The following is a 12,025-nucleotide window of genomic DNA, read 5'->3' on the forward strand; positions in this document are numbered from 1 at the left end:
TGCTGGTTCATTCTGCAGCTGAACAAGTGTTTCCTTAATGTCTCTTATGTGCCAGGTCCTGGACTCAGGAATGGAAGTCATGGAGATGAAAAACAGATGGTACCTGCCCTTCAGGAGCTTACAGTTGTGCTGGGCAAGGCAGATAGATCAATTACATGGACATTCTCAGTACTGTGAGGAAAATGAAGCACCAGGGGACTGTGTGCAAGAGGGAGCATAGGGAATGGGTTCTTGCTCTGGTAGCCAGAGACTCCTAAAAGACTTTCTGAAGAAGAGGTCTGAGCTGACATGAGATGAATAGGAGTTAGCCTCCCGAAGAGAGCAGGAGGTAGGATTAGGTTGGAGTAGGACCAGCATTTCTAGGTGGTGGGACCACCATGATCAGAGGTGAAGGAAGTATAAGAGTCAAATTTGGTGGGGAGGTGATAGGGGAAGAGAATAGGAGGTCTACCAGCAGCTCAGTGGTATTCCTAGGTCATGAATTTCAAGGTAGGAAGCAGCAGAAGATAAAGCTAGACAGAAAGATCAAAGCTACACATTTTTCTTTTCTTCATTAATGTCTGAATCCATCCCATGCCAATCCCCCATCTCCCTACACAAGCACACCTTTAAAAAATAATCACAACTCTGGTGTATTTAATTGAATAGTCATTGTAAGTAGGCTAGTCTTTGGAGATGGAGAAGCTGATTGATATTAACAGTAATTAGCTTCAAGCTCTCAGAGGCTTTGGCTATGAGTTCTCTTTCCAGCACTGCCTAAAGTGGGCATTGTGGTTGGTTCCCCAGCATCCATTCTGCTATAGCCCTGCAGAGTAGCAGCAGTGTGGTTTGGGGAATTGACCTGAGCTGGTCAGTTGGTTTAAGGGTAATCCTATTTCCACTGCCAGGGTGTTAGTTCAGTAATAGGCATGTAATTCACTCCTGGCCAATGAGAAAAGAGAATAAAATTTGAAAGTGGTTTGGGAGAAAAAGCCATAGTCAACCAAGCCCTTTCTGCTTCAAAACTAAAAGCTTATAGTCTAGATGCTACAAAGGGACCCAGGTTCAGGATAAAGGTGATGCTATGGATAGTAGAATGGAGAAAGAATAAAAATCACAGTGCTTGATGAAACAACCAATAGGCAAATCAGCTAATTCTGAACTTGTGCCATTACTGGACTTCTTATTCTGACAGATAATAATTTTCCTTACCGTTTAATCCAGTTTGGATTTTTCCATGTGTGATATGAAATCATGTATCCTAAATGATTCATAATTTTTGTGACTTTTCTGTATATACCAGTATAGAATGCCCTTTTGTGAACCTAACCTCTTCGAGCCTCATTTTCCTTATCTGTGAAATGAACATAGTTATGTCTCAGAGTTTTTCATGAAGATCATTTGAGATTCAGAACAAAGCCCAAAAGGGAGATATGAACTAATACATGTTAAGTGCCCAGAATGTACCACTAAATAGGAAGCTTAGAGACTAGGAGAAGAGAAATTCATAAATAGTGTCCACATAAAGTGGTAGAAATAAGATCACATGCATTTGGACCTTTGTGCAATCAGTTTGTTTTTTTAAAGAAATATCATTTAATATTTGAGCAGTATGTTAGGTGTAGAGCTATTGGATTTGCTGATAGATGGAAGGGAAGTGATGAATCATAGAGTGATGTTATGGACGTCTCATCAGTTTCTGTGTAATTTGTGAAGACTGGAACAGGCAAATTGTTTCTGCTGCAGTTTTACTTGTCTGACATTCATAAGAAAGGTCTGTCTAGGCTGCAGTTAATATTTGGAAGTCACCAGAATGTTGATTGGGAACATGGGAATAGATGGTACCTGTTAAGGAGAGAGTGGATAGTGGGAAGAAAACACCACTTCTTTTGGGAAGCCTACCTCATCCCTCAGGTCTAAAGTACTCATCAGAATCCTGGCAAAGATGAGGCAAAGAGGAAACTATGGCCTGAATGGAGTGCCGAAAGAAGGGTTGGGCTTTCTGAGTCACAGAAGCTGGTTGGAGGGAAAGAATGCTGAGAAAGGGGAAAGCCTAAAAATGTTGGGTAAAAGGAGATTATTGATGAAGTAGAGACCTGGGGAAGATGGGGGTATTAAGTATCTGGCCTTAACTTCTCTGTGAATAAAGGAAAGGGGATGAGGATAGGAGTTTACCTGAATTTGAAGAGTTGGGGTAACAGGGAAATGAAAAAATTTACTACCAGAGAAGTCAAAACACATATACCTGCCATCTGCACACAGACATACATGGTAGTTCACGTAGTAGTGGAATGCATATCTTTTTTTTTTTTTTTTTTTTTGAGACGGAGTCTCACTCTGCCGCCCAGGCTGGAGCGCAGTGGCCGGATCTCAGCTCACTGCAAGCTCCGCCTCCCGGGTTCATGCCATTCTCCTGCCTCAGCCTCCCGAGTAGCTGGGACTACAGGCGCCCGCCACCTCGCCCGGCTAGTTTTTTGTATTTTTTAGTAGAGACGGGGTTTCACCGTGTCAGCCAGGGTGGTCTCGATCTCCTGACCTCGTGATCCGCCCGTCTCGGCCTCCCAAAGTGCTGGGATTACAGGCTTGAGCCACCGCGCCCGGCCTGGAATGCATATCTTACAACATTCATTGCTATTTATTTGATAATACAGAGTACGTAGCGGGGACTCAGTAAGTGTTTGTTAGATGAATAAATATCCCCAGAAAATCAGCTTTAGATTTTATGTGTGGAATATCTATGTTACAGGGCATGGAAGAGAGTAAGATGCAAAAAACTGGAAGCCACGGGGCTTGACGCCCTTGAGCCCTTCACTCTGGGTTTTTCTTTTTTGTCATGTAGAAGTGACAGTTCTGTTTGAAAATCACCAGTCCTTTTGTTTGCCTCCTTTATTACATTGTGAGTTCTTTGAAGGTAACATCTGTCATATGTAAATCCATGTTTCCAGGATCTAACCCAGGGATGGCACATAGTAAGTGCTTAAGAAATATTGCTTGAATGAATGCAAGAGAGTGGACTTGAGTGGATTCTTAAATAATAGAGAAGGTCCAGAAGGAGAGAGGGTGAGCACTTTTCAGATGGAAGCAGAGATATAAACTAAACTGCAGGGTTGAAATAATTGCATGTGTGGGAAGCAGTGACAACGTTGCCCGATTTGGTATTCTCATCTGTAATGTGGGGATTCGTAACTTGCTAAAAGTCAAACAACTTGGAATTGAGGGCTTCTGGATTTGCACCTAAATCTTGCTGATTTTCAAACTCAGGGTTTCCCACTATACCATGCTCCCTCCTCACCATATTATTTGTCGTAGTAATCACACCACTTCTTGACTCACAGATGCCTCGTTTTTTTCCGACTTAGGCTTGATGAAATATTTTCTGTCATGGACACCGTCTTTATGTGGTTTGTTTTCTGAGTTCTATTTGTTGCTTTTTCCTAGCTCTTCACTGTGGTTTGAATCCACGGGGCATTGATCACCCTGCCCATGCTGAAGGTATTAAACTGCAAATTGAAGGTGAAGGTGTGGAATCTCAAACCATTAAAAACAAAAATTTCCAGAAGGTGCCTGACCAGAAAGGAACCCCCAGGCGACTGCAGGCAGAATCTGAGACGGCTAAGGTGCGTAATATTCCAGTTAATTACGGAGATTTGAAAGCTGCAGCCTTGATATGTTGTAGTCCAGCCACAGAGAAGAGCTGAGTGCTTTCACTAATTACCGTTGTATCTGTGGTCAAATGAGCACTGTATCTTGCTGATAAATAACTATAAATGAAAATATTAACTGTATTCCCTTTGGAATGAAATTGAAACCCATTTGTGGCCAGTCTCAGAGCATGAGGCTCTGAGGTTATAGAGAAGAATGCCCTGTACTTAAAGCTAAAAGATTCACCTGCCAGGCTCAGACTTACTACTCTATGGTGTTGGGCAAGTCATGTGACTTTCTGAGTTGCACATTCTTCATCTACACAAGGAAATCATAAAATGACTTCTCTCATCAGGTCGAGTAAGTCAAATGATTGCATGCTTTTGGAAGCATTTTATGAAAGTCCCAGTACTGGCCGGGCGCGGTGGCTCAAGCCTGTAATCCCAGCACTTTGGGAGGCCGAGACGGGCGGATCACGAGGTCAGGAGATCGAGACCATCCTGGCTAATACAGTGAAACCCCGTCTCTACTAAAACAAATACAAAAAACTAGCCAGGCTTGGTGGTGGGCGCCTGTAGTCCCAGCTACTCGGGAGGCTGAGGCAGGAGAATGGCGTGAACCCGGGAGGCGGAGCTTGCAGTAAACTGAGATCCGGCCGCTGCACTCCAGCCTGGGCGACAGAGCGAGACTCGGTCTCAAAAAAAAAAAAAAAAAAAAAAAAAGTCCCAGTACTTCATGAGTATGAGAGGCTTGTGCTTACAGGTATTGTTAATTAGTAATAGCTGATATTTTATGAAATATGCATGTATATCCCAGGTACTATTTGAAGGACTTAATGAAAGAGAAAATCATTTTATTCTGCTGTAGGATACTTAGTTCTTTTCAGTCTTTAACCTAAACATAGGTACCAGAGAACTGACAAAATAGGCATTGGTGAAGATGTGTGGAAACTTGGGTTCTGTGGGGTAGGTAATATTTTAGTAAGGACAGCCTCTTCTAAAGGCTTCCTCCAGTGGAACTGGCACTATCCGGGTATTTGTCTGAAACCAGTGCAGATGTTCATGTTGGGGGCACAGTGTTGTTGAGGATACTCATATTTGTTTTCCTCTTGGACATGGAGGAAATTAATCTTCATATAGTTTTGTTTCTCCCTTTGTGTATTCCCTGCAAGACAATTTCCTTTCAAATGTTGGTTGAGCAAATGAATGTATGCATGCCTTGGAAAGCAAATGTTGTAAGCACCCAAGAAAAATCTTAAGGAAAAAGGTCACCTTACTGTTGTACAATAACCACCTCCCTTCTCCTCCAAATAAGGTCTTCCAAAATCAGACGTGAATTTTTTGCTTTATCTACAGTTTGGAATAATTACTGTTATTGCTTCTCTTCTTTAGTGTGGATAATTAAAAATTGTTGACATTAAGTACGTGTGTGTTGTAGGGAATGGGGAATGATTACCAAGAAATATATTGCAGGTATTTTATGCTAGACATTTTAGCTAAGAGAAATGGCAAAACATAGCATATTTCTTGGCTGATGATCAATGAAGTTTGGTTTGTGAGCAGCATTGGAAATGAGTGAACGCTGTTAAGACAGCTAAACCTGATCAATCCATGTTGCTACATGGGCATCCTGAAAGAGCCGGGAAAAAAACGCCCTAAGGGTCCTTTTTAGGAAGATAAATAGACTTTCTATGAGTGAGATATTTTCTAAAGGATGCCTAAAATATTAAAAATTAGAGTAGAGATAAAAGAAAAGTTAACTATTGATATTTGTCTGATTTAAATTCAACTTTAAACATTTCTAGTGTGTATCTCTTATATTCGTAGAGATTGGTAATATACAAAATTTGATTCAAATCTGATGTGATTTTATTTCTGAATTATCTTGAATATGTGATATTGTTGTGAATCCTGAAATTTTGTGTCTTTGCCCCTGAAGCATTTTATAGTTGCTTTGCTGAAAACATACTTCAATGAGAGTGTGGATGTGTATAATGAGCCTTTCCTCTGGAACAAACTAATACTGGAAACCAGATTCATTTGAGTTTATGCAAATCATCTACAGTGAATACCCATCCCCAATAAATGAGGTTGAAAGGAGATTCTGGGTTTTTCACACTACCATCATATTTAGGGGTGAACAGACAAGAGGCTTTAGTAAAGCTTAGACAAAGAATTTGTCCACTTGTTTAAACGGAGGACGAGGGAACAACAGTGGCTGCTGGGGGAACAGAGTTAAAATTACTATAGTGTGATTACTATGGATGCCAGCAGCATGACTGACCCTGACGCTTTTGTACATTAGACAACAGGCATTTGTTTTGTGCAGGTACAAACACATTTACATTTTCCCTTCCGTTGCATTTAGAGGACTAGTAGAGTTGTGAGCCTTCTTCTCTTTTCTTGGGTGTATAATTGAATCTCTGGTAAACTGACCCATTCTAAACCTACCTTAAAAAACCTGTGGCTAGGAATGCATACCTCTAAAGCCATTCAGTAATGTAAATTGGTACAGCTTTTCTGGATGACAAGCTTGATAATAGTTATCAAAATTTTAAATGTGTGCAATTTGGGAGCCAATAATTTCCTCTCTAGGAACTTGCCTAAGGAAATAATCATCCATATGTACATTGAAAATAGCCCACATGTTCATTCACAGGACACTGGCTAAAGAAACTGTGTATTAATGCAATGGGATATAATTTTTCCTTTGTGAGGATGCAGGAGACCTATAGGTATTTATGTGGGAAAATGTGTGTGATAATATTTTAAAGTAGAAAGGGAACGAGAAGGGCAGGTTATGACACAGTAGATATAGTTTGTTTCCATTTATGTAAAAATGTCTGTCTCTGTATAAAGGCATCACTGAGTCTGGGAGGGTTTTCCACAGTTTGAGCAGCAGTTTCTATCTGAAGTTAAAATTATGGAGAAAACGTTTACTCTCTGTACTGCTTTGCTTGAATTTTAAATAAGATGTGTATTATTTTAAGTGCATTTATTTTAAAGCCATTTTCAGATTGTCCCATTAACTTTAGTAGCTCAACCATGATTGTTGGGTTACTGTTTGCTGGGTTAGTATTATGCTTTCAGGGTGCTGAATTTCCTCACATGGCTTCTAATTCTTGCTGGTGGTTTATCTGCCAGTTAAGTGAATTATCGTGGGGTCTTTTTGGCCATGTGTGCCTTGAATTGTAGAGCCTTCTGGTAAGGGCTTTTGCATCTACCTTTACCTGAACTCTGGGATGTGAGAGCTCTGACCAGGTATTACACTAATGTTTCAATTTGGTGTTCTCTCTGTCTGCTTCTGACTGATTATGCAAATCAAGTTCTTCCATATGCAGACTTCTTACTGGGAACCTGGTTCCAGCTCCTTAGTGTGACTTTGGGCCCTGCCACGCTGAGTCCTGCCATGTTGGGATTTGCAACCAATCCCTCAGCGCACCACCTGTTCCCGAGGAGCTTAGTGAGCTTATCTTTAATCGGCAGTGCTAGAGTCTGTGTGTATATGTGGATTAGGGGAGGATGGTAGCATGTGCTTAATCTATCCTGTTGACACTGAAATTTGTATGCTTTCATAATTTTAAAATGTGTGTGTGTATCTGTATTCATTTTGGGCAAAATAATACTCTATCTTACAAAGTGACATTTTGGGACCCTTAGCCCCAATTCCTCAAAAGACTCAGAACCCTTATTCCAGAAAAAGGTCATCTAGCCACAAGCTGCCTCCAGCTCTTATAGACCAAAGAGAAACCAGTAGAGTACCCAGATCACTTGTAAGTCTTATTGGGAAGCATACAGTTTAGTTGGAAATAAAAAATGAATCCATTTGAAATGTGGATCCACAAAAAATACTTACCAATATGAGTCCTAAATTCTTGTGAGTACTTGGAAACTCAGAGAGAATATGCATGCCATGCCATGCCACAGCTATAGTTACCAGTTTAAGAGTAAAATACTCTGTTTACTTAGCTTCATAGGAGGGTACAGGCAAGAAATAGTTGGCAAAGCATTTTCATCTCATTGGGAGGTCCAGAAGTCATCCAAGTACACAGCTTCTTTTGACCCATCACCCACACAGCTGTCACAGTTGAGAGTCCAGGTGAGGATGCGTCTTTTTGATACAGAGAAGGCACGGCCTCTTTTTTTCACTGTTCTTTTATACCATTCTAGTCATGTAGACTCAAGACAAAGCCACAGCTCCTAAAGACCAGGAGTGGTTCCACGTAGCAGTTTCCAAAAAACCAGCCCTATGGGAGACTGAAGTCCTTCTCAGACAGGCCAGCCCTGAGATTCATTAACCCTTTACTCACAGAGCAGTCAGAACAATACTGCGAGGGAGCGTACTCTAGCCCAGGAAGAACTTAACCTGTGCTGTGAAGTATGGATAAATTCCAATAGGTAGCCCTAAGAATGGAAGGTGCCTTTAGCCATGACGTTTAAGCACTGTGAGCCAAGGTATGGTAGCAGAAATGCCCAGGTGTGTTCACCATCAGTCTCTTCGAGTCAGAGTTTGTGTGTCAGAAAATGAGTCTGGAACAATAGGTTGGGGCCAAACTGTGTGATGGAATTTGAATGCTGGAGTGAGTAGCATGGATTTACTTTCCACCTCCATTGTTCAATACAATAGCCACTAGCACATGTGGATATTCAGAGTTATTTAAATTGAATACAATGCAAAAATTGATTTCTTTGGTCGTGCCAGCCACATTTCAAGTGTTCATTATCGCATATTTCCAGGAGCTGCTGTTTTGGACAGTGTGGACATGGAACATGATCATTGTGGCAGAAAGTCCTATTTGACAGTGCTGCTCTAATCTGTGGGAAACCATTGAAATTCTCTGGGTATAGAAATAAGATGAAAAATGGAATTGTGTTGATATTCTATCTGATCCTCATCCTTGGACCTGAGTGGACAAGTGCTTCAGTCATTTTAAAAAAATATCAAAATACTCAGGAGTTTCTTTTGAAATTGATGTTCCCAAATGCTCTGATGGTTGGAATTTGAGTTTCTATGGCAATTCTGGCTGTGGAATAAGATCAACCCATCAGCCCATCAGTATCCTATCTGTTTCCTATCTTGGAATTCTATAATGTGTCCTTACAAGTGGCCTAAACATGACATTGGGAATTCCTGACTTCTAGACTTGATTTTCTAGGTGTTCATGAGGAAACTTCACCTTGCTGTGTTTTTATGCCTGTCAAATAAGGGTTTCATAAGGTTGATAATCCCTTTTTTTTTTTCCTGCCACAATGCTAATTCCTGGAGTCAGAGCTTTGAGTGTTCCTTATATTTGCATGCCTCCCCTGTACCTTTCCTTTATAAAAATGTATCCCCATTTTACAGCTGAGAAACCCAAGGATGTAAAATGACTCACTAAAACTTAGTTTCTGGCTAAAAATCTGGAGGAAGATGTAACTCTCTATGTCTAATGGCTCTAAATTCAAGATTTTTAATGCTCCTAACATGAAATATACAAATGATCTATTTATTTCAAAATAAAATATAGTCTGTTAAACTGATAATCTGCCAACTAGGCAAAAGAAGAGGTTAAAATGCTGCATGTATTCATTACTCCTCAGGGAGAAAACAGCAAATCTCGATTGCTGTATTATATAAGGGAGAAGCAATGCCAACATCTAAAACAGTGAATAATTGCTTGCAGTTGGCTTTGGGATGCATTATGTGAATCTTTGGCAGGAGATAGCCTTTTCTCATTAGGCTAATATTAGATTTAGTTTGTATTTCTTTGGCACAGAGTTAAAGGAGCTGGCCTGGAACTTGGTGCTGGAGGCAGGAGGAGGAGAAAGCTGGGTGCTTTGGATAAGCCACAGGCAGATAAATGAGAGTTGACTGAAGGGCAACTTGTGGACATTTGTAACAGTAAGCAGGAACCATTGATCTGGGATTAAAACAGAGAGCAAAAAGAACTTAGACTTAGGTTAAAAGATGAAGGGTTGACTGTACTTAACCTTGATCAAATTACATTGCTTAGCTGCCTTTGAGAAGGTCTGTTGCAATTTAGGGATAGAATGATCTAATTCTTGGCTATCTGTATTTCTTGGCTCAAGGAGCAAAAATGTCTCCAAACGAAGCTGCCAACCCAATATAATGTCACCCATGATAGGAAAGGACACAATGCATGCGAAACATAATGAGCATGTACTTTCTTAAGAATCTCATGAGAGTCAGAACAAGAGACAAGCAAATATGACTTCATGCTATGTGAGTTTCAGGACCCCAGTACATGTACATTGAGTTCTTGGACAGGGCTCAAATGAAACTACAGTAAACTTATATCTGAAGAGGTAAGCTTTTATTACTAACATGTTAAGCTCTGAAAAGTATGACAATTAATAGGATACATTTAAGCCATAGGTTCATTGTATGATGAACAAAGAAGAAAACCTAGAGAGCATTTGACCATCTAATTTATTTTACAGGTTAGGGAGATGAGACTCAGATGAGACTGAATGACTTCACAAAGATCTTGAGGCCAGCAGTGACACAGTCTACCTAAAACACAGTTCCTCCAACACATGAACAGTGCTTTTCCCTCTTTCGTGCTGACAAATCTATAGGAAATAACAAGTGCTTGGAGCCACTTAGTTAATAGTATTTGTCTAGTGGATGAAGAGTACAGGATATGCCATCTGAAATGTAAAAGGAGGGCAGTATTCAGGCGAGTGTATCAGAGCCCACCAGATTCATTTGAGTTTATCTACCCAAACTACTAAATTACTAAAGTGATTATCTTTGGAGATTATTGGTACTTGCCATCCCTTCTGCCTATAATGTTCTCCCCTTGATCATTGTTCAGCTAGTTCCTTGTCATTTAGGTCCTAGCTCAAATGTGCTTCTCCAAGAGGTCTTTCCAGACCACCCTAACTAAATGAGTCCCCAGTCACATTCTCTGACATCACTTGGTTTGATGTCCTGCATTTAACTTTTTCTGGTCTGAAATAATCTTGTTTGTTTTCTGTCTCTCCACAGAATTTAAACTATTTGAGAGCAATGATCTTGTCTGCCTTGTTCACTGCTGCAATATCAATGCCTACTACTGTGTCCAGCACATAATAAAAAGATTACATTTTTGATAAATGAATGAATAAGTCAGTTCATATGATACAGAAGCTCCTTGCCTCTGGGTTTACGTCTGTTGCCTCATAGTTATTTCATTATCTTTAGCTCCTCCACAAGTGAGCAGAGGATGTCTTATTGAGTTCTATAGTGGTTGATGATATCAAGGGAATGCTTTTCTGGGTTGGTACAAGTGGCATATTATCCACACAATGGACAAGGGATACTTCCAAAGCCATTCCATTACCTTTCACCCTTCAAAAGTTCACTCTAGGTTGTCACTGAGACCAAGAAAATTCCTTATTATAGTCTGTGGCAGTCATTTTAAACTTCACTTAGATTCACTGTGGAAGACATTATGGTGATTCCTCAAAGACCAAAAAACAAATACCATTTGACCCAGTGTGTTGGTCTGTTCTCACATTGCAATAAGAAAATACCCAAGACTGGGTAGTTTATAAAGAAAAGAGGTTTAGGCTGGGTGCAGTGGCTCACGCCTGTAATCCCAGCACTTTGGGAGGCCAACATGGGTAGATCACTTGAGGTCAGGAGTTCGAGACCAGCATGGCCAACATGGTGAAACCCCGTCTCTACTAAAAATACAAAAAATTAGCCTGGTGTGGCGGCAGGTGCCTGTAGTGCCAGCTACTCAGGAAGCTGAGGCAGGAGAATCACTTGAACTAAGGAGGCAGAGCTTGAAATGAGCCAGAAACATACCATTATATTCCAGACTGGGCAACAATTGTGAAATTCTATCTCAAAAAAAAAAAAAAAAGAGGTTTAATTGACCGACAGTTCTGCTTGGCTGGGGAGGATTCAGGAAACTTACAGTCATGGCGAAGGTACCTCTTCACAGGGCAGCAGGAGAGAGAATGAATGCCAGAAGGGGAAATGCTAGCTGCTTATAAAACCATCAGATCTTGTGAGAACCAACTCATTATCACGAGAAGAGCATGGGGGAAACAGCCCCCATGACTCAATTACCTCCCACCAGTTTCCTCCCACAACATGTGGGGATTATGGGGATTACAATTCAAGATGAGATTTTGGGTGGGGCATAGCCAAACCGTACCACCTGGTGTATTGGTCTGTTTTCAGGCTGCTGATAAAGACCTTCCTGAGACTGCACAATTTACAAAAGAAAGGTTTAATTGTGAGACTTCCCTAGCCACGTGGAAGTGTAAGTCCAATCGTGGTGGAAGGCAAAGAGGAGCAAGGCATGCCTTACATGTTTGCCAGCAGGCAAAGAGAGAGAGCTTGTACAGGGGAACTCCTTTTTTTTAATACCATCAGGTCTCATGAGACTTATTCTCTATCATGAGAACAG

The 12,025-nt window shown here is 40.8% G+C and overlaps 1 protein-coding gene across 7 annotated transcripts in view; it reads left to right on the forward strand.

Annotated features, from left to right (window-relative positions):
* The window catches only part of LOC105468533 (sterile alpha motif domain containing 12), a 495,768-nt gene that overhangs the window by 37,711 nt on the left and 446,032 nt on the right, over positions 1 to 12,025 (forward strand). For all 7 annotated transcript variants that reach the window (XR_979516.3, XR_011606361.1, XR_011606363.1 and 4 more), the window contains exon 2: positions 3,418 to 3,596. Coding sequence is in view for 3 of the 7 variants with exons in the window: in XM_011718764.2 (XP_011717066.2) it covers positions 3,418 to 3,596 (179 nt within the window). In the remaining 4 variants the exon portion in view is untranslated. The remainder of the gene's footprint in view (positions 1 to 3,417; positions 3,597 to 12,025) is intronic.

Source organism: Macaca nemestrina, chromosome 8 (assembly GCF_043159975.1).
Source record: "Macaca nemestrina isolate mMacNem1 chromosome 8, mMacNem.hap1, whole genome shotgun sequence".
Taxonomy (NCBI): Eukaryota; Metazoa; Chordata; class Mammalia; order Primates; family Cercopithecidae; genus Macaca; species Macaca nemestrina.